The sequence below is a fragment of the Guillardia theta genome (assembly GCF_000315625.1).
Source record: "Guillardia theta CCMP2712 unplaced genomic scaffold GUITHscaffold_147, whole genome shotgun sequence".
NCBI lineage: Eukaryota > Cryptophyceae > Pyrenomonadales > Geminigeraceae > Guillardia > Guillardia theta.
Window position 1 is genome coordinate 24,521 of NW_005434527.1, and position 21,275 is coordinate 45,795.

Genomic DNA, 21,275 nt, shown 5'->3' on the forward strand with positions numbered 1-21,275 from the left:
TTGAATAGTGACTTGGAAGACGTGAGATCAGCTCTTCGACAAGCCGAGAAGACCATTGAACAACAAGAGTTGCATCATCAAACTATATTTTCGGACATATTCTGTCAGAAAGAAGATCTAGAAAATGAAAATTTCAGTCTAAAAGAGAAGCTGGCCATGTATGAAAGGAATTTACAGAATTTGAAAGAGATGCTCTCAAGTAACAATGAGTTTGACTCTGATAACTTCAACAGAAAGTCGCCTGATAATGATTTCAGTCCCATAAAAGCCAAGGATTCAGTCAATGCAGAAAAGCCGATTAGTAAAGCTATCGAAGAATACTTGGTTCAGTCTGATGGAGGGCAAGCACAGGAGTTTTTTACTAGATTGCTTAAAGCAAACGAAAATCTTGCCTGTCAGCTCGTCAACCCTTCTTCAGATTCGTTGTTCATGAATGCGAATGTGTCAGGTACAAAGATTTCCCCCTTGCAAAGTTTAGTGAAAGATTTTGTCACTCTCATCGGGCTGGTTTCAACAATCATGAAGAGTAATGGCAGTCAGGTGACACAACCGTTGCTATTCAAAAGCTATGATCAGAAAGCATCGATGGTTGAGCGATTGTTATCGAAGAAAGGCATTTCGGAAGATGAAGATGATGTTGTTTTTGAGAACTTGATCAAATTACTTGAAGCAGATTTTTTTGATATCTTGGATTCCATCTGGAAAAGGCATCTGTATTTTGAGCATGTACAGAACGACGTGAAAACGCTGTTTGAGCATGTCAGGCTATCTATGATGCTCTCGATGAGGGTTTTGAAAACAAGATTTTCAAAACAGGTAATTCATGGCACCTTGCAAGCGAATCAAGAACTTCTCAGGGGTGTCGACACGGCTGAAAGAATGACTTTGGTGATTGAAGACCGCATGAATACCATTTTCAGACATACAATCCAGCTTTCGTCCCGAGCCAAGTTAGAAAAAATTCGCAACTTTGCCCTTCTGGATGCTTTGCGACAAAGCGAATTATACGAGCATCAAATTGTAAGTCAAACAAAGAAATCAATAGCCACGTCTGAGTATATCAACAAGTGCCCAAAGTGTAGGGAAGGTGAGAAAGAGATAGAGACGATGAAGAAGCAGGTCGTTTCAAATCAGCACACATTTGCAATTCTCCGAGCAAATTTGTTAGTTCTCCTGGAAGAGTTTACCAGGTGTGTGGAAGGTGTTTCATTCCGAGAAGAAGATTGGGAGGTAGAGCTCAATGAGCTGAAGAAAACTCAGAGAAAAATTCTTGATCATCAAGACACCATCGATCTGGTATTGAAGACCAAGAACTTAGCACAAAGGATCATCAAAGAAAGGCTGGAGAGATCTCCTATAAACAAGACTGGATTGTCTGGTGGGGAAACGTCATCGACGCAGAAGGAGCTTCGAAGATTGGAATCAAGTCTTTTCATCATGCAAGAACAGAAGCTATCAATTGAGAGAGGAATTGTTGAAGTAGAACACGAGTTGCTTGAGGCAAAAATATCCTTATTAGAAGCTCAGAACAATTTGAGAGACAATAGGGTTCAGCACAGCTTGTACCAAAAACGGATGTCTGAATTACAGCTTAAAGCAGAGCAAGATGCAATCAAATTTCAGAACAAGGAACTTGAAATATCCAACCTGAAGAAATATCAGTCTGATCTCGAAGAAATTCTAAATCAAATACCGTTGGGATCTGCTTCCCCAGATACAGAAAGACTTCAAAAGAGACTCAACTTGAACGAACGAAAGTTGAAGGATGCAAGAATAGAGATCGAACGATTGGAAGAATCGCGTGAGATCTATGAGGAACAATCAAGGCTTAAATTTGAGGGAATGGCTGCCACAGTAGCTGTCCTACATGACGAGCTGAACCATCTCTCTTCCAAGTTTATGGATTGTGAACGATCGCTTTCACAAGAATCACACAGGAGGAGACAGTTAGAAGTCTTGTATGCTGGCTCTCAAGCCTGCCAGAAAAACCTTTTGAGGGGTTCTCGTGACGTGAATGACAGAAACTCAACTTCGATTATTGCGTCAACAGAAATATTGAGAGATCGCAGTAGAGTCAGTCCGCAGCGACAAGAGCGAATCAATGACATAGGCTCTGTCCAGAAACAATTGAACAATTGTTGGCATGAAGAGATTGTGCAGTCACGTGTGCAAAGGGAAGGTATGTGGAAGCGAATCAATGATTCATTGTATTCTAACGAAAACATGCATTTATATGCGAGTGACACTGAAAGCAATCTCAGCCTTCCGAGCACTTACGATATAAGCAGCACGAACATTTACGTGCCTGATTCCAGAAACTTTCAAGGGGCAACGAAAGAAGTGCAAGTGCACAGTGCGAGTCCGACAGCATTAGCTGAACAAATTGAATTTTTCCCTCCCCAGGGCCAACAAGGGACTATGATGCACTACTTACAGGCTAGGGGCAGAGAATCCTGAGATCAATTCAATTGAAGAGTTGCTGTTTGGTTTAAAATGATTGTCTGATCTGTTGCTTAGGTCCAAGAACACTCTTTATTTCAGATCTTTTGATGGACAATATCTGTTAGCATCAAGAAATTCATTTTCCAAAGATCTCAAATTGTGTAACAAAGCCAGTTTCTCTCTGCATTCAATCAGATCCTGGCTATCATCCTCACCGCATTTGTCTCACCTCAGTCTATGCACAACATATTCCATTTCGCATTGCAAGACTCTGACACCGTCATGGATGACAATGACGAGATCACGCAGGCCGTCACGGGTCAAGTCAACCCAATACCTTCATTTCACTTGAGATATCACGTAGGTGACAACAGAGCCACTCACATGCCGAGAACAGGGCCACCCGCATGAAACACGTAAGAGAGAGAAATACCTCCTTGCCGGTCGGATTTTGACATCCATCCGCGATCTTCTTGATCGCTGCTATGACCACCTTACAATCACGCGAATTGGAATGTTACACTTACCTTTCAATCGAGGCTGGAGCTTCGTAGACGATGGAGCGATCAGAATAGGAGAAGTGTATACCTGCAAAGTATCAAAAAATTGCATTTTGATGCAGAAATTCAATGACACCAAGGTCATTCTTAATTTTCCGATAATCTCGGTCCACATCATAACGCATCGAATTGCGCACATCCTTTTCTGACTCGACTCGTCGGAAGGTTCCACTTCCTTGATGGCTTCCGTCATCGTTCCAGGGTGCAGGTTTGATAGCCTTGCCTAAAAAGCTTTTTCAGTGTTTGTCGTCTGAGGTAGAGGACTAGATAATACCTGAGGAAGGAGTCACAGGCAGGCTTGTCTCTCGCTCGAGACTTCTTTTCATGTTGCTATTCGTGTTTGGAAACTGTGCCAAAGAAACCCTTGAGGCATGTGTTGTGTTTGTCTCGACGTCATGCAGAACGGGGATAGGCGAGCTGCTACTTGACACCGGAATCGGAGATTCCGTGCGTCTGCCCATTTGAGCCGTCAGATACCCCGTCTCAGAATTGAGAGAACCAGCCACTGACAACTCCGTTAACTTGGTCCCATCTCGCAACTCAGTAATGCTTTCTCCTCGTGCAGGGTTGCTCAGCTTTGATGAGCTGTCAGACTCAATGCATTCCAGTCTCTCTCTCAGGCCGTTAGTGAATGCTGGAGTCTCACCTGGAAAAGGCTGTAAGATGTTTCCAAAGGTCTCCTGAATGCTGGAGCTCAGTTGCACAGGGTCAGCTGAAAATCCGCCAGATGAAATGCTATTCAGAGGTGAGACATTTGTCGATCTGTCGTCTGGATTATCAGCATCTTCGACCACTCCAATCGGACGAAAGAATTCATAGACAAGAACCTAATAGAGTTAGTTCAGAGATGAGTTGAAAAGAGTGTATACCCGGCCCGAGTACGTCCCAACAAAGAGTTTGTGGAAACCATCAAGCTCTATGTCAGCGACGCACGCACACAATAGAGCATCATTATCCAATGCACTCCTGAGACAAAACGATTAAACGTTGTAAACAAAGATAGAAAAATCATTACTTAATTCCAGGAAGGAATGAAGCATCAAGAAGAGCATTACGCGCGACATTTTGGTACAAAACGCCGTAACCAAGTGCGGTACAAACAAGTAGATGCCCATCTCCTACAAAGCTAGAAAGCCCCTCTTGAACCTCTGCACTCTTTTCCCCACAGCATGATTGAGAAACAATCTGCTTGTGGAATTCCTCGTCGATGCAATCTTTGAATGCTGTAACCTGTTGCTCATAATCTTTCATCGTCGTTTTCAGAATTTATGCTAACCTTAAAGGGGTGATCCTGCACAGATGCAACATCTGCAATGTTCTCTGAAGAAGAGAACAAAGACAGAGCTGAAATCGGACCGTCAATGCGGACAAGCTGACTTTGTACGACAGAGTTGACTTCCATATTCACGACCGTATAGCACACTGTTCCAACCAAGCTGCCTGCTGCCATGTGACGAAAGTTTCCGAGATATTTGACATTCATACTGCACAAGGGACCAGCATCTTGCAGCAATCCTATCTCAGGAAGTATGCCGACGAAACTTGATGCATCTACAAGTGCGCATGTAGCTGTACTGTTACCGACTTCCAACCCCTTTTCTTTGACTTCTTTCTTTTGCCTCCAAACAACTTTTAACGAGCCATCAAAGCCCGAAACAACCAATCCATAATTTACACCCTTGCTGTCACATGTTGCCACGCTTGCCATCGCACAAGGCTCGAATGTTGTTGGAATCCTTGTGCAATCCAGTGCAAGAGAATGGATACTTGCATCCTGACGATTATTTTCACCATACAGATGAATTGCCCCTTGCTTTTTGTGTGCCTTAGGTTTTATAATCGAGACAGCAAAGCTGCAGGCAGAACTGTGACAATCTCGTGGAAAGGCGCAAATGCTGGATATGGAGAAATCATTCTCGTCTTGGAGTCCTGCAAGATGCAAGGGCTCTGAGGAAAGCAAGTTAGGCTGAAAGATGGTCTCGGAGGCATGAATGACATGAACAGTTCGATGACCTCCGACGAGCAGAGATAAGTTGTTCAGCCCACGAACTGTACAGTGCGAAATTGTTGAAGGGGCGGAATGTGGAAATGGAAGGGATGAGCTGGAAGTGCAAGATGGCGAAAGAAGCAGGGGTGGTAGTGAGAACAACGGAGTGCTTGCAATGAGAGGAGGAGAGGAAAGAGGTTGCTCATACGATAGCGGCAGAAAGAAGAGCTCTTCTACTGGTGGTCCCTCTTTCTCCCTCCGCATTGCACCGCACCGACCTTGACAGACTTTGAGACAACCTGTTGTTGGACTGAAAAAGAAAAGAACTTCCGAAAACAGTTTGCCCGGCGCACTGCGGCACCGCCCGGGCCCGGAGTCCGATCATTACTTAGTTAATCCGAGGCGACTCCCGGCGTCACCACGTGACCGTCACAGAGTCACCGGCGGCGGCCACCGTCGGCGTCACCGGACGGCGCGGCCGCCGTTAGCCTAGTAGGCTTCTCTCACATGACCGAGTGATGACGGCGTGGCCCGGCCGTGACTGCCGATTCGGAAGTTCACCGAACTTGACTTCGGAGGCTGCTCAGTACTGGAGGCGGGTGGCATGCCAGGGTTAATCAGTCCTGGAATCAATTCCGAGTTCCGAAGTTCCGCCGAGCATGTCACATGTTTTGTCGGACAACACTGGTGATGGCAAACTGCACTCGGCAGTGCGGCAGTGCGGCAGCAGCAGTGACTCAGTGCGGCACGCGGCGGCAGCGGGCCCGGGAAGATCGGCGAGGGCATCGTAGCAATTCAGCCTGGCAGTGTCCAACTGGCAAGTTCGGCGCTGCCGCAGTGCCGCACTGACCGGCGGACCCTCGCCGCGCCGCCGGGTGGCCGCCGCGTCAGACTGGTGGCACTGGAATTCCGCGGAGTCCGGTATGCGTCTCATTCTGAGGGCCCGGGCCTTCGGCGGCGACAGTGTGGCCGCCGCCGAAGGCCCGGGCCCTCAGAATGAGACCGGGGGAATGGTCCTATGCGCTGTTAAGTGTTGAAGGCCCGGTATCAACGTGACTCGGGCGTTACTACTCATTTTTAACTTAATTTTGAGTAAAGTACTTCGGAAGTTCACGCAAACTTTCCCGGATTCCGTTGCCCGGGCCCGGCCCGACGGTCCGGCCTCACTCAGACGGTGCACGGTGCCACGGCGGTGGCGTGCGACCTCGCCTCCGGCGGAAACTCCCGAGTCTCAGTCTGAGAGTCCGATCCGGGCCCGATACATACTAGTTCAGTACTTAAAGTCATGAGCCTGTACACATAAGCAATTAGGCGGTATAATGCAAGGCGAAGCCATGAAAAGCGACGCCATGATAGCTCGTGATGTGCTTGCGGGGCTGCTTCTGCTATTGCTGTTCTCTGAAAGCAACGCGTATACGTACACACATATCAATCACTTCGTCATAGGCCACCGCTCATCAAGCAAAAACATTATTTACAAACATGACAATTGTTGGAACCTTGGAAGAGCCCAGGTTTCGTTCAGGTGTCATAATCTACGCAAGGAGCTATTTTCAAGTTGTCTGCGGAAATTGAGTCCAAGTCCAAAGGAAGCTGTTCTGGATAAAATGGACGAAAAACTTGTGAAACCTCTTTTGCGTAGAGATGTCGTAGATGCCATTTTTCAGAGAATCGACGTTGATGGTGACGGAGCGATTTCCTTCGATGAGTTTTTTGACATGCTTCATCAATTTGATGAGAATGCAACTGAACTTCGAACAAAACAAGAATTCTTGAGAGCTGATATTGATCCTACTGACAACAGGGTGACTGAGGACGAGTTCTATCAGTGGATGAGCCACAGCCAAAACGAAATCGTGGAACAACTCCTTGAGAGATTTTTTCGTGAGCAGGCGAGAGAAATATTTGATGAGATTGACACAGATAAGAACGGAGGGATTGATGTAAATGAGCTGCAACTAGTGGCGAAGGCGCTGGGTTTGAAGTGGACGTATCGACAGGCTGTTGAGGTTCTCAACACGATTGACGCGGACAAAAACAACTTGATAGATTTTGAAGAATTCTTTGAATGGTTTCACATGCAAAATGCTTCTTCTGATGGTTTGGTGAATGCTTTAGGAGCAAAACTTCGTGTTATTCTTCGCAAAAGACCCGAAGTTGATTCTAGGAGTGTTCTGGTGCGAGGAATGTCCAAATTTGCTACAGAAGAGGATGTGGTTGAATATTTTCAAGAGTGTGGAGAAATAGAAGCTGTTAATACACTGAACTGGTCTAGAGATGGTAAGCCTTCAGGACGATGCATCATCATGTTTAAGGAAAGCTGTAGCGCAAAGAAAGCCTTGAAAATGCATCGAAGGCGGATGGGACCCAAGTATGTTGAGATTTATCGATTGAACATTGGGGACAAGGAAGAAAGGCTCGCACTCGACAAGTCACTTCACAGCTCGATTCTTGGCCGACATGGTCTTTTCCTGCAGAAACTGGAGAACGAGAGCGGAGCAAGGCTATTTCTTCAGAGCAACGAGACAGACGGGTGGGTGATAGTGAAAGGAACTTACGGTGAACGCGAAGCTGCAAAGCGGATGATTTCGAAGGCGATCATGGGATGGCCAGAGGCAGGGGTAGCATGTGACTCGATTGACATCCTTTCAAATGAGAAAGGACGGGTAATCGGAAAGTCTGGGACGATGCTTTCAAAAATTATGACAGCTTCTGGAGCCGAGGTCGGCTTCCAGGACAAGTCGGAGGAAGAGGTAAGGATAATCATCCGTGGCATGCCAGAGCAGAGGAAAGTTGCTAAACAGTTAATCCAAAGCATCCTGGAGTCGAAGCTGGAAGCGAGTTACAAGTTACCAGATAAGTATCATGGCAACCTAAGGGGAAAAGGCGCTATCTGCGTACGAGCTATGGAGCAAATGACCAATACTACAATCAACTTTTCAAAAGAAGCTGGTGGAATTGTGAAGATCAAAGGAGACTTAGAGTCCAGGGAGCAAGCGTGGAGTTTAATCACCTTTGCGAAACAGGAGCTTCCAAGAGTACTTTCACTTGTTCGAGGAGACATTGTGCTTCCAGGGTCTCTAAAGTCGAAACCAGAGTTTTCAGGTAAAGTGAGTAAGGAAAACGTTTGGGCATACGCAATCGAAGAAGTACTATTCCTGTTCTCGCATTCTTCTCAATAAAGCAATCTAAACTATCATGACCGTAGGCTCCCGGCGATAATGATAGCAATCAGGAGACTGAGAGTCACTGAGAGGCTTGGCACTGATGGAGTTTAGACCCGGCTAGCCTGGCTCCCTGCGGGCAGGCGCAGTGCCCCGGCGGGCGGAGAAAACCGTGACTCCGAGGCTGACTCAGTCGGATAGCCTGGATCCTGGCCCCCTGTCGCCGGATCTGGGATTCAAGCCGCAGGAGTCCAGGCAGCCTGGATCCGATTGACGAGTTCAGAAGTAGGGGGATGAGGGTCTCAAGGAGCGGACATGTCGGAAATCCAGGTTGTTGAAGCTCCAGGAGCTGACGAAATCGCAGAGGCGAAGAAGTGGCCGACATGGGACTGTGAACCTTCAAAGTTTCCTTGGTCATACAGCCAGACAGAGACTTGTTATGTTCTTGAAGGACACGTCACTGTTACCCCAGACGGAAGCCAACCAGTTGAGATCAAGGCAGGGCAGATGGCTACGTTCCCCAAGGGAATGAAATGCACTTGGGAGGTGCACACATACATTAAAAAGCATTACAACTTTGAGTAAACAAGAGTGTTGGAAAGGTTCGTTAATCACAGGTTTTGATAACTCAATTCATTTTTTCAAATTTCACCCTTTTCTTTGTGCTTTACGAGATCCTCCAGCGTGTATGCTGATTGATTCACCCACCATTCTGAAACATGTGCTAATCCATATCTAGGAGCCCATGAGTAGGTATCTAGCGAGATAAAGGGGGGCAAGTATCCCTTGGATGCAATATTTAACTCCAAAGCTAACCGTGAAAATTCCCCAGAAAGTTGCAAAATGAGGTAGTCACATTCTCTGAGTAAGAACAAGTCTAAAAGAGCAGAATCAGCAGCCAGACGTCTGTCTAACACCCCAATTCTCATAGCCAGATCATAATTTGTGTCGGATTGTAGAAAGTTCCTTTTGACGTCAACACCCATCCATTGGACTTCAGAAAGCTGCGCGTGAATTGAAGGATTGTTTCGAATCTCGGTCAGGACGTTAGGATCATCTGCTTCAAACGTTCAGAGCAGACCATTGCAGAGAAGATCAAATGAAATAGAGAAAACAAGCTTACAGACCTGTGGATATAAAAACAGACTTTGTGCTATACACTCTGCTGAACAGCTTGATCGCTGGAACCACATCTTTTTCCACGTCCAAACAAAATGACTTTGGCATAAGTTCTGCATGATGCATTTTTCCGTTGCGCCATCCTGCACAGGCATCCCCTCGGCGAACATGGACGCCGATGACAGGGTCCCTTCCCCAACCCATAATGGTTTTGTATCTTGAAATCATTGTCTCCAATCTATGATTAGGCGCGAGAAGGTATTGAATCAGCGCACTGCAATTACAAGAGCAACGTTCAGATATTCCAATCCTTGCAAAAACACTATATACTTACATATTCCACCACAAAATCCCGGCAGAGAAGCCATATCTATCGCTGATAAACTCTGGTGGAAGGTAATTGCGCCAAAAACTGGATAATGCTTTCGCTTCTTTACATTGCGATTCATCAGTGAATAAAAGGCCCGAAAACAGCGGCTCAAAATAGCAAGCACTGTATGTGCATAGAGCTCAAAACAGAACTTCACAACAAATAATTAGATGACTCACCAGTTCTCAAATTGAAGTTCTTCATTTGTCTTTGGTGCACAACTACGGAATCTAAAACTTTGGCTAGTGGGAAAGCAATACGCACCCATCATGTAGGAAATAATCGTAGGGGTACCTAAGAACAAGAGTTGAATTTGATGTTAAAGCTGATGACATCGCGCCTTGCATGTGATGCACCCAAGAGCCGAAGCCTCTACTTTCCATCTTCACCATCAGTACCTTAAAGTCTGGACTCGCACATCCACGACGATGTTGCAATCGATTTAAGTCCAAAGTTAGTTGTGAGAAATTTCGCATAAAACCATAAGTCTGTTCCATTCGTTTGATTGTTCTTATCCTTGGGTCATTTGAGGGAACATAGAATGAATCGGACAGAATGTGGAAGTCACAACTGTCTCCAAACCAATCTGCATCACAGATACATGTTCGATTGAGTTTACAAAGGCCGTGAATACAAGCACAGCCTCCGCAGCAATTACTCGTTGATCGGCATGTTAGACATTCGTCCTCATCAGTACGCCTGATTTGCCTGGTAGAAAGCATTGAAATTGTTGCCATCATTTTTCTCAAATACTTCTCTTTCCCTTCGAATTCTGTTTGCCTTGTCAAATCCTCTCCAACATTCCGCACTATCATCCAGATCAGGACCAGAAGGACCTTGACAAGCACGTTATGGTTTGACATGATAGCTACAGCTTCGTTCTAGCACCAGCTTCGATCATACTCTCCTCTCGCATCCGACGGAAATCGAACAGTCTCAAAAATGCCAGAGGGGGTGGGGGTACCCTGGTACTGCGAACCCAATAGATGCCAGGGGTACAGATGGCTACTGGGGGTGGATGTGGGAGCGTATCAAGATGGCGAATGAAGCTCGGGGAAGGCAACAGAAAGCAGAGTAGAGAAGAGCATAGTACAGTAAGCAGCCAAGAACAAGGGATACAGGTGCAGACAAGTGCCTCAAGCCTCATTCTTACCTAGCCTAATCCCTCAACTTCGCCGCAGTAATCCAATCAATGCTTGCAGCAGATCCTTCCGAACAACTCGATGATTTCGTCAAGAAATACATATTCGATCAAGATCACAGCCTGCCGTCTGCAAGCGAGCTTCAAGAAGCAGCCACCTTGGCGCAGAAGGGTGTGATTCGCGATCTAGAATATGAGCCCAAGCTTCTCATCAGCTCTGTCACTTTCTTACGTCGCATTTTGTCGGCTTCTGTTCAATGTGGAGGCAACCAGCATGGGAAGTTTTCAAAGGCGGAGCAGCAAGGTGCTGTCAACTGCTGTGATCCATTCAAAAAGCCCAACCCGCCAAGTACAATAACAGGGGTGGCTCCTTGGGCCGCCAAACCTGCAGGCGTAAAGGCTTCCAAGGGAGGGTGGACCGCGGGAAGTGCAGGAAAACCTATGACGGTTGCTCCATGGATGAACAGCCCAGGAAGCAGTGTTGGCGCGTCACTGGCAAGAAGCTCAGCAACAAATCGTCCCATTCAACTCTCTGATTCTACTTTGTGTGCGATGTCAGCGTCTAACTTGGTTCGCGAAGTCTACGATGCAGAAGAATGCACGCAGCTGATACCTCTACTGAACGAAGATCAAGTGATTCTGATCCTACAGGTATGCTGTGAAGTGGTAGATCATCTATGCTCGATTGGAGCACTCCGCGAGGCTGCAGGATCCGTAGCTGCTGTTGAGTTCGCCGAATACCCTGAGGAAGAGAGACTCAAGATTTGCAAGAGTTTCAAAAGCTTCATCATATCGATGTACTTGAGGTTTCCGAGGCTTCGATTCGAGATGAGGCGCAAGTTGGCATCATCTGTTCTGTTGAATGTGCAGCAAAGTTCCCAGGTGCCACGAAATCAGATGGGCGTCCGGTTGCACCTACTTGATGGGGGATCTCGAGACTCCTCCATCACCTTGACAGGAGTCACTTGCGCTTTGGAGATTCTGTGTGGGATGATAAAAGGATTTCGAAGATCTGAAAGCTCCAAAAGGCATCTTCAGCTGCTTAGAGATTTTCTTCTCCCACTGCACGCGCCGAGCAGTATGGTGGATGATCGTACTCCTCTCCTCGAGCTGATCCACAAAGAGCTTTGCTTGTGTCTTGTTTCTTTTGTAGAGTATTGCCCAAGTACAGCAGCTGAAATCTTGAAGTCTATCATGGATCATTGGCCGACTGCTCTGTCTGCAAACAGCACGAAAGAAGTCCTTCTGCTGCATGAAATTGAAATGCTTCTTGATCACTCTCCGGCAGAGGCACTTGGAGATCCCGCCCTTCGTGATCTGTTGATGGATAAGATTACGACATGTTTCGAAGGATCAAAGAATTTCAGGGTAGCCGAACGAGCATTGATGATGTTTCGCAGCGATGGGGTTGTGAACCTGATGAGGCAGCATCATGACTCTATCGTTCCTTGGATGATCCCGAAATTGCTGCGAGCAGCTTCGGAGCACTGGAACCAATCGGTACTGAAGATGATCGGGTCGGCTCTGTCCGTGTTAGATAGCATGGACTCAGAATCCTTTGAGAGGCTCATGGGCGATCGGACTGAATCAGTTCGCGAAACTGCTGCGCGATTGAATCCTCCGGAAGACGAAGCCAAAGTTGCTGCCGATAACTCTGCTAAGCAGAGAGCAATTGAAAAACTGAGAGACGCGAGAGACCTCAATCTGTTCAAGTTGGCTATGGGCCATGACCTCGGCGTTGGCGCTTACTCCCGGGTTCGCTTTGGCAAGTTGATCGTGAAGGAACTTCCGCAGTCCCTGTGGCCGCACATTGCTGTCAAGATTCAGGACAGAGAGGTAATGAATGCTCAGGGCTATGCAGCCAATGTTGAAAGAGAAATCAAAATACTGAGCATGATCAAACATCCTTCTATAGTGGGATTCATCGGATCCTTTACTACAGAGCAAAGTGTTTTCATTGCTATGGAATATCTACCAAATGGAGATCTACAGACCATACTTGCAGCAAAGGGATCCTTGTCAACATCGGCTACCCGATTTGTTACCGCAGAAATCATACTGGGTCTCCAGCATTTGCATCAGAACGGAATCGTCTATGGCGATCTCAAACCTGAAAACGTCTTGTTTGATCTGCAGGTGAGAATTGTATTTGTTGCTAAATCGAGACTTGTCGCAAAAGTGATACGGCGAACCTGCTGCCAAGCAGAGTGCTTGGGATGTCTAATAAACGGGGCTGATTTGATTTTTTTGCAGTTCCACGTCAAACTTTCAGATTTTGGTTCTTCGCGATTGAGTACTTTGATCCTTATTCTAACCTTTCTGTTGAATGAGTGTGCAGTATCGGAAGAAGAGGAGGAAGAAGGATTCCGTGAAAATCGGGTTGAAGGAACAGCAGATTACATTTCGCCGGAGGTTAATTTGTGAGCCAGAAAGAGCTTGTCTTTACAACCCATTCTCTTAGGTTGCACAAGGGTTGAGTCGTTCCACCTTCGCCTCAGACGCGTGGGCCTTTGGCTGCGTCCTCTTTCAGCTATTGGCTGGTCATGTTCCCATCGTCTCTTCACTCGACAGGCACCTAGAGGTAGCTTAATCCCCCCCTCCTAGAAATAGGGAGCAACATGGGGAGGAGAGAGGAAGAGCAGTAGCGAGTCGGGAAAAGCTTGAACAGGAGGGAACCGAGGAGCGAATATGATGACCTTGTGGCAGCACGAAAATGGCATCGAAGGGAACAAGAGAAAACTCAGCCGGATTGTTCAATTCAGTGAGACCTTCGGTGCTGAAGGTCCTTCTTGTGTTTGGTTGAACTCTTGTCGCATCCCTTTGATCAAGATTTCTCACTGCTCAGGTCCCGAAGATGACTTCTTCGACGATGGCTTTCCGCAGGAGGTTGAAGTCTCATGCAGACAAACTTGTCCTGATGCCATCGCAGGCAAAGGCTCTAGTCCGCAAACTTCTCTCTGTAGATCCCGCACAACGTTTGGATACAACGAACCCTCAAGGTATTTGGAGTGATGTGAAGAGTGACGGGTTCTACGCAAGGTTGTAAACAGAAAACTCTCCTAGCCCTCACTGAGCTGCTTTCTTCCCAGTGTTAATTTTGAGACCCTCCCGTCCCTGCAACCTCCACAATTCCATTCAGGGCTCGTCTCAGCAGCCACTGCCAACGATCGGCAATGGAACCGGAGGAAGCAATCCATGCTCTGGTCGCCCATGCCTGACAACTACTCCAAGGTAAAGACGGTGGAGCCGTGGAGTGCATGGTGTCTTGACGGCTAGCCTTCAGGCTTCTTCTGCTTCCCTCGTTGTCCTTCCAGAGGAGCCGGAGGGAACGCAGCAGGTGGTTATAAGGTCCTGCAAAGACGAACATCATGCTCTCCCACCTACTGGCATCGTGCCGGCCATCAAGGAGGACGTGGCCATGGAAGAGGAAGGTGGAGGGGAGTCACAGGGGTCGATGCTAGGGCATCCGCGTGAAGAGGACGAGGAGATCGAACACAAGAGACCCTTCATATCGCCAACGAGTGGACGTCCGCCTACTGTTCCTTCAAGAAGTGGCGCGAGGCAGACTGGGGGTCATATTTAATTCGAGGGTACGAAAGCCAGGGAAATCAGCGATTCGGCCTACTTTTCCTCATGCTCCCATGCTTTTGGCTCCAGCCATCTGATGTTTCGCCATGACTGAGTACATGCCCTGCAACATGCGATAAGGAAGAGAGCACTGAGTGCGGGCAACATGCGATATGGAAGAGCTCTCTCTCTCTCTCTCTCTCTACCTGTAGCTTCATGAGCTCTTGATGGGTTCCCTTCTCTACAATCTCTCCATCTTCAAGGACGCAGATACCTGCAGATCACAATGAGGCGACAAATTCAAACTTCATGCTCTTCTCACAGGTGGCGTCCTTAATGGTGCTCAGGCGATGTGCGATCACGAGGACAGTTCTTCCCTTCATCAGCCTGTAGCCACTCACATCCTCCCTGCTCCAAGAGACAGGTACCGGTCGAGCGCCTCTTGCACGGCTCCTTCACTCCTCGCGTCAAGCTGACTTGTAGCTTCATCGAGTATGAGAATCTTCGGGTCTTTCAGGATGGCTCGCGCGATACTGGGAAGTCAGATTAGTCACTTCCTCTGCCACGCGTTTTGTCGGACCTGAGACGCTGCCTCTGCCCTGCACTTAGTCCGACCTGACTCACCATAGTCTCATACCTAGCAAGGATGTCAGTAACAGAAGAATGAAGAGTGCATGGCAGACCCCTGCGGAAGCTTGTTGATGAATTCTTCCGCGTTTGCCTCACGAGCTGCTCGGATCACCTCCTCATCAGTGGCGTGGGGTTTGCCATAGCGAATATTGTCCGCCACAGAGCCATGAAAGAGCATCGGCTCCTGGCTTACCGTCGCCAACTTGCTACGAAGCCACTCCAGGTCGAGTTGGCGGAGATCGCGACCATCAAGCTAATCGTGCGTGTGAGGTCAAGTACAAGGGAGGTGGGAGGGAGTGGAGGACAGTCTGAAGCCAAAAGAACACAAGGAAGCAATGAAGAGCACATGAGGAACGGGTATTCGGGACATGTTAGCGAAATGACAACCTTAATGTGCCCGGAGTCAGGATCGTAGAATCGCTGGAGCAGAACAGCAATGGTGGACTTGCCGTTACCGCTGCCTCCTACGAGCGCTGTAATGGTGCCGGGATTGAGGGTGAGGTTGAGTCCCCTTATCACTGTGACATCAGGTCTCGTTGGGTATGAGAAGAAGACGTTCTGCAGCTCGAGGGTGCCATGGATACTGTTTGGTTGGCTGCCTCTGCCTCGTTCAATGAGAGGCTGACGACGAAGAGTGCCAAAAACCTTGGAGGCGGACGCGAGAGCTCGTTGCTGCTCGTTGAGTATCTGCATGAGACTTCCAAGGGCGTTCCCAATCTTCCAGCTGTACTGCATGAACTGCATCATGTTCTCCAGGGTGATTCTTCCCTGCGCCACAAGAGATCCGCCATAGTACATTCCGCCAGCAGACAACATGAGGTTGACAGCATTGAAGAAGAGATGCGCTCCTCCCGTGAAGATACGATACTCGTTCTCCATCACGTACTGTTGCATCATCCTCTCCTCATACCTCTCGCTCTCCTTGCCTTCCGCACAGAATGATTGAACTGTTCTGGCGTTGTTGAGAACCTCAGAGGCGATTGCCGCTGTTTCTCGAGCTGCTTCATGTGCTCGAATCGCCTTCTTCCGACTTGCTCCCTGTGCTGCAACTGAGGCAATCGAAAGTACTGGAACAGCTGCGACCACCAAGAGAGTCGCATACGGTGAGATAGAAAGGACTTTGTATGCTCCATATACGATGGTAGTCAACGATGTCAAGGTGTTGGTGATCTGGTCAGTCACTGCCTGCTGCATTCTCACCACATCCTCGCCCATCATGGACATGAGCTGGCCTTTGCTGTTTGCATCAAAGAAACCTATCTCCTGTTGAAGCATGGCAGCATACAGCTTGATCCTCAGTTTCTGCCGAATGCGTTCGGCCAGAGTTGCCATGAGAAAGTGTCTTGTTCCATCCAGCAGAATGATCGCTCCTTGAAGAAGCATGAATGTGTAAATAGGGGCTTTCAAGGGTAACTTTTCTCGACAAGCTGTCATGACGCCAGAAAACGCTGAAGGGAGATACAGGTTGAGGAGAGTGAATGTTAGCGTGACCGCTATGGCTGCCGCAAGGAAAAACCATTCACCATCGAGAATGCTGAACAAGTCATAGAAGCTAACGGGCTCTTCCTCGTCGCTGAGTGAAGAAGCCGGTTGCTGCTGGTGTCCTCCCTGCATTGTTGGAAGACCTGTTCCTGGTTCGCAAATCGCATCGTTACTCTGTCCTGATAGCTGCAAGCACAGCACTGAAGACGCCCCTGCTGCCAGCAAGCTTGCCAATCGTGATCCTGATGTATCACATGACCAGTTTTGGTCGTCATGGTGATGATTCTCGTGACTTTTGTTTTTGAACGTTCCCGAGGTCTTAAGATGTTTGGTCTTCTCCAGATCTGAAGGGGATTGAAAAATGTTGGAGATGTGCGGGTGTCTTGAAACCACGTTGGACGTGGAATAAAGCTGCTTCACGTGATTGAGAAGGATCCTCGATGAAGAGCTGACGGTTACCCTCTGCATTGAAGATAGTGGCAGAAGAGAAGTAGAACACCACATAGATCGTGCAAGCAGTGATATTCTTGAATGTGGAAACATCATGGATCTTGCAATGCTCCTTTGTCCTCAAGCCGTCAAGCAACTACTAGACTAGTTCCCTACCATATCTCCAGCCATGCTGAAGCTATTTTTTACTCCCAAGTGTCCACCACGGTCATCAGTAGTGCCAGTCCCGGATCCGGCCTCATCCAAGGCCCCGCAACCGTGTATTTAATTGATTTATTCAAAGAATCAAACTGGTTTGATTCGATCGCATTTAACTTAAAAACTTTGAGCAAAGAGTGCAGGGGACCAGATTTGAATTCTATTCCCCAAGCATCCAGTACCGGTATGATTCACTGTAAAACGTACTCATGAACATGGGTGGGTGATTACTTGCGTTCAAACGGAAAGGGTGGACCGACCCCTCACCATCCTCTGCTACTTTCACAATGAAATGTTTATCCTAAATTTGGAAATTTAGTGGACTCTTACCCCCCAAATGCAATAAAATTCTCATAGGGGAGGGGTGGAATTGTTGGCAGTTGGTTGGTATCGCGGTTGGGCGGGGAAACTCGGGGAGAACAGAGGGAGGGGTGGTGGTAGGATCGGAGGGGTTGATTTGAATTTTGTAGGGGTAGGGTAAAGAGTAGTACGGGGTGATGCCTGGGAAGATTATGGGAATATTGGGGTCATGTGAGATAATGTTGGATGACGGGGTACTACTTTTTTTGAATCCCAGGGTGGGTAGCAACGGGCTGGGAATTATTAAAAGGACAACGCGCGAAAGCGCGGCGAGAAAGAAGACAAGATGCGAGAGATCGTCCACATTCAGGGCGGACAATGCGGCAACCAAATCGGAGCCAAGTTCTGGGAAGTGATCTCAGATGAGCATGGTGAGCTGATTCTTGGTTTCTTTTGATTTGTATCTCATGTTTCCTGCAGGTGTTGACCCCACGGGAACTTATCATGGTGATTCCGACCTGCAGTTGGAGCGCATCAACGTGTACTTCAACGAAGCCACAGGCGGTCGTTACGTTCCCCGTGCAGTGCTCATGGATTTGGAACCTGGCACAATGGATTCGGTACGTGCGGGACCTTATGGACAGATCTTTCGTCCAGACAACTTCGTGTTTGGTCAGACTGGTGCCGGTAACAACTGGGCTAAGGGCCATTACACGGAAGGTGCAGAGCTGATTGATTCAGTTCTCGACGTGGTCCGCAAGGAAGCGGAATCTTGTGACTGCTTGCAAGGATTCCAGATCTCTCACTCTTTGGGTGGTGGAACAGGTGCCTTTAAGAAAGTACTCTGTCCGATTTTAACCAACTTTTGCCAGGCGCCGGTATGGGAACACTGCTCATCTCCAAGATCCGTGAGGAGTATCCTGACAGAATCATGCTCACTTTCTCAATTGTTCCTTCACCAAAGGTGTCTGATACGGTTGTTGAGCCCTACAATGCCACCCTTTCTGTCCACCAGCTTGTTGAAAATGCGGACGAGTGTTTCTGTATCGACAACGAAGCCTTGTACGACATTTGCTTCAGGACCTTGAAGCTCACGACGCCGACTTTTGGAGATTTGAATCATCTTGTGTCGGCTGTGATGTCTGGGGTCACTTGTTCCCTTCGATTTCCTGGTCAGCTCAACTCTGATCTGAGGAAGCTTGCTGTGAACATTGTTCCTTTCCCCCGTCTGCACTTCTTCATGGTGGGATTTGCTCCCTTGACGTCACGTGGATCACAACAATATCGGGCATTGACTGTACCGGAGTTGACGCAGCAGATGTTTGATGCCAAGAACATGATGTGCGCCGCCGATCCTAGGCATGGTCGCTATCTCACGGCTGCTGCTATGTTCCGTGGTCGTATGTCTACCAAGGAGGTTGATGAGCAAATGCTCAACGTCCAGAACAAGAACAGCTCTTACTTCGTGGAGTGGATCCCCAACAACATCAAGGCATCTGTTTGCGACATCCCACCCAAGGGCTTGAAGATGGCTGTGAACTTTATTGGAAACTCTACTGCAATCCAGGAGATGTTCAAGCGTGTCTCAGAACAGTTCACGGGTATGTTCCGCCGCAAGGCCTTCCTTCACTGGTACACTGGTGAAGGTATGGACGAAATGGAGTTCACCGAGGCCGAATCCAACATGAATGACCTTGTCTCCGAGTACCAACAGTACCAAGATGCCACCGCCGAGGAGGAGGGTGAATTTGAGGAGGAAGAGGAAGGGGAGGGATTCTAAATTTCCCAACACTTAACTAACAGAGTTTTGTATTTTGTTTCCATCTAGATCTTTCCTAATAGAGCTCGACATAGTATTGTACCATTTGCGTGTAGTTTCATTGATTTGGAATAGTTGTATGGAAGTTTTGACTAACTCTGCAAAACCCTAAACTTTAGATAAAATTTTAAGGTTTCCTTCCAGACCTATTTTTCTCTCCATCACGCTTGACGGAGTGTCATGGCCTAGATGTTGCAAGAACATTTGCTGTGAGTTACGGTACGGTCCGACAGTCGATGTGAAACAGCATGTTACAGTAGTGCTGGCCGGTATGAGGATCAAAGTCTGAACTTTGAGTAAACCGTAGCCGAGCGTCCACTACTGTTGCTCGTACTGATTTTTAACTTAACTTTGAGTAAAGGACTGTTGCCCAGCATTCCCGCAAAGCAAGGCGGCATGCACATGATGAACGATGTCTTATTTGCTGCTGTATCTCTATTCGTCTCCTTCACTCTCTCTCTATGAACTTCCCTCTTGTTTCCTTTGTCTTTCTCTGCTCTCTTATTCAAACGAAATCCGTCTCTTCGCGGCATGTGCAAGATGTAATTCGAGCCATATCTCCGCCGGGCGTAGGACCACGAAGCGAGGAATTTGGTCCTAGGCGTGCGCTGGGAAGCACGGACATAGATGGGAGAGGCGTACAGCATACTGTGTCTGTCTGTGGCCCTTTCATGTTCTTGGAAGACGCATTGCTTCCACGAGGTTTTGCTTCCCTTCAGTACTTTTCAGGCTATTGAGAACATTTCAGGAAAAATGCCGCCTCTGGGCAAGCATCCGCATGCTGGGCTATGTACTGCCACGATCTTGCTGCGAGGAGACTCCATCAAACACTGGGATAACATAAGGGACATAGAGGAAACGGCAAAAAGCGGGGGCGTTTTGTGCCTGCACAGTGCCGGAGGCATCGTACATTCTGAGGAAGCTCATGATGAGGACAAGGATGAGAGCAGCTTCACGCACATTTTGTACGTGTGGTTCGATCCAGGTAAATGAATGCCGTGTTTAAAATCCAGATTCATCGATTATTCCAGGAATTCATAGAAGTCAATTGATGTTTCCAAGAATTGAAATATTTGAGCCCTGTCAGTTGCCAATGGTATTTCCCCTTCTCTTTCCCTTTCCCCACACCCTGTTGATGTCTGAATTGGACTAAACAGATACAAGAAAGAGACATGCGCATACGCTTGTTCATGGGTTCTTACATGGGTCGGACTTCCCCAGTCTCTACGTACGACGCTGAGTAAGAACTCTTTGATCCTCATTCGCGTGAGTGACCTCTACTAGCATACTAGTACTCGACTGTCACTTGCCACCCGGGGAAGAGGAGCATGTCATTTTGATCCCCTCGCGCATGGATGCGGCTATCGTCTTCATTCCGAGGTTCGGAGGGTCAGGCTATTTCGGTGGCTCGAGGACGCCAATATCAGAGCTGGAAACAGGAATGCTTTCAGCCACTGGCAACTTCATGTCAGTTAGGAGCGCTTCCAGTCTCAGTTTGCATTTTTTCCTCCTTGCTGGCAAGAGTTTCTCCCTAGAGGAGCGAACTTTCCTTTTGACAGGCCACAGCGGGGCGGTAAGTGGTCATGCTCGGCACCCGCAGCGATTGACCCCAATGCCGACAGGTGCTTGCTACCAGTGAGGAGAAAGCGAGGAGTTTGATGGAAGACTTCGAGAGAGACCCAGATAACTTTGGAAACTTTTTTGATGTATTGCATCCTTGCGCTTCTTCTTCTCTAACCTCAAGCAGGAGGAGGCTTGGCACAAAAAGAACGAGGAGCTGGACATGTCCTACCCTGAAGAATCGTCACCACCTTCTCTTACCGATATCCCTGACTTTCCAGACCCCGGAGGAAGGCTCAATGTCACATACGATGATTCAGAATGAAAGGTGGAAGGAAGGAGAGAAGAGTCATGGCATTCCAGTTTCATAACATACCATTCCAATCATTTACCTCATCTCCAACCTGTACATTCTTATTTTACAGTAGCTAGCCAGATGCTTGGCATCTTATCAGGCGGTTTGTTTGAGAGCCCCCCGTCCTTGTG

At 47.8% G+C, this 21,275-nt stretch overlaps 9 protein-coding genes across 9 annotated transcripts; 7 read left to right on the top strand and 2 right to left on the bottom strand.

Annotated features, from left to right (window-relative positions):
* Positions 1 to 879: 879 nt before the first annotated feature.
* Positions 880 to 2,457, top strand: GUITHDRAFT_147261 (hypothetical protein; the record flags this gene model as incomplete). The annotated part of the gene is made up of 1 exon (XM_005821276.1): positions 880 to 2,457. The coding sequence occupies one exon, from the start codon at positions 880 to 882 to the stop codon at positions 2,455 to 2,457; it is 1,578 nt and encodes a 525-aa protein (XP_005821333.1).
* Positions 2,458 to 2,578: 121 nt separating this feature from the next.
* On the bottom strand, positions 2,579 to 4,710 carry GUITHDRAFT_147262 (hypothetical protein; the record flags this gene model as incomplete). Its single annotated transcript, XM_005821277.1, has 8 exons — positions 2,579 to 2,623; positions 2,876 to 2,925; positions 2,970 to 3,030; positions 3,140 to 3,225; positions 3,277 to 3,829; positions 3,872 to 3,968; positions 4,018 to 4,232; positions 4,279 to 4,710. The coding sequence occupies 8 exons, from the start codon at positions 4,708 to 4,710 to the stop codon at positions 2,579 to 2,581; spliced, it is 1,539 nt and encodes a 512-aa protein (XP_005821334.1).
* A 1,886-nt stretch (positions 4,711 to 6,596) lies between these two features.
* On the top strand, positions 6,597 to 7,052 carry GUITHDRAFT_80628 (hypothetical protein; the record flags this gene model as incomplete). Its single annotated transcript, XM_005821278.1, has 1 exon — positions 6,597 to 7,052. A coding segment is annotated over one exon (456 nt), but the record flags the coding sequence as incomplete, so codon positions are not given.
* Positions 7,053 to 8,468: 1,416 nt separating this feature from the next.
* Positions 8,469 to 8,738, top strand: GUITHDRAFT_80592 (hypothetical protein; the record flags this gene model as incomplete). Its single annotated transcript, XM_005821279.1, has 1 exon — positions 8,469 to 8,738. One exon carries the CDS (start codon positions 8,469 to 8,471, stop codon positions 8,736 to 8,738), a length of 270 nt encoding a protein of 89 aa, XP_005821336.1.
* Positions 8,739 to 10,685: 1,947 nt separating this feature from the next.
* GUITHDRAFT_155758 (hypothetical protein) lies at positions 10,686 to 11,279 on the top strand (the record flags this gene model as incomplete). The annotated part of the gene is made up of 1 exon (XM_005821280.1): positions 10,686 to 11,279. A coding segment is annotated over exon 1 (445 nt), but the record flags the coding sequence as incomplete, so codon positions are not given.
* A 1,073-nt stretch (positions 11,280 to 12,352) lies between these two features.
* On the top strand, positions 12,353 to 13,373 carry GUITHDRAFT_80585 (hypothetical protein; the record flags this gene model as incomplete). The annotated part of the gene is made up of 3 exons (XM_005821281.1): positions 12,353 to 12,919; positions 13,037 to 13,195; positions 13,245 to 13,373. 3 exons carry the CDS (start codon positions 12,353 to 12,355, stop codon positions 13,371 to 13,373), a joined length of 855 nt encoding a protein of 284 aa, XP_005821338.1.
* Positions 13,374 to 14,347: 974 nt separating this feature from the next.
* Positions 14,348 to 17,078, bottom strand: GUITHDRAFT_98097 (hypothetical protein). Its single transcript, XM_005821282.1, has 7 exons — positions 15,368 to 17,078; positions 15,034 to 15,233; positions 14,931 to 14,987; positions 14,779 to 14,883; positions 14,673 to 14,737; positions 14,557 to 14,624; positions 14,348 to 14,474 (listed from the first exon to the last, which is right to left on the bottom strand). Exons 1-7 carry the CDS (start codon positions 17,006 to 17,008, stop codon positions 14,415 to 14,417), a joined length of 2,196 nt encoding a protein of 731 aa, XP_005821339.1. The 5' UTR covers positions 17,009 to 17,078; the 3' UTR covers positions 14,348 to 14,414.
* A 663-nt stretch (positions 17,079 to 17,741) lies between these two features.
* Positions 17,742 to 19,372, top strand: GUITHDRAFT_155759 (hypothetical protein). The gene is made up of 3 exons (XM_005821283.1): positions 17,742 to 17,841; positions 17,891 to 18,235; positions 18,283 to 19,372. Exons 1-3 carry the CDS (start codon positions 17,757 to 17,759, stop codon positions 19,188 to 19,190), a joined length of 1,338 nt encoding a protein of 445 aa, XP_005821340.1. The 5' UTR covers positions 17,742 to 17,756; the 3' UTR covers positions 19,191 to 19,372.
* Positions 19,373 to 19,982: 610 nt separating this feature from the next.
* Positions 19,983 to 21,114, top strand: GUITHDRAFT_119448 (hypothetical protein; the record flags this gene model as incomplete). The annotated part of the gene is made up of 6 exons (XM_005821284.1): positions 19,983 to 20,214; positions 20,261 to 20,325; positions 20,387 to 20,469; positions 20,514 to 20,802; positions 20,852 to 20,935; positions 20,977 to 21,114. The coding sequence occupies 6 exons, from the start codon at positions 19,983 to 19,985 to the stop codon at positions 21,112 to 21,114; spliced, it is 891 nt and encodes a 296-aa protein (XP_005821341.1).
* Positions 21,115 to 21,275: the final 161 nt, after the last annotated feature.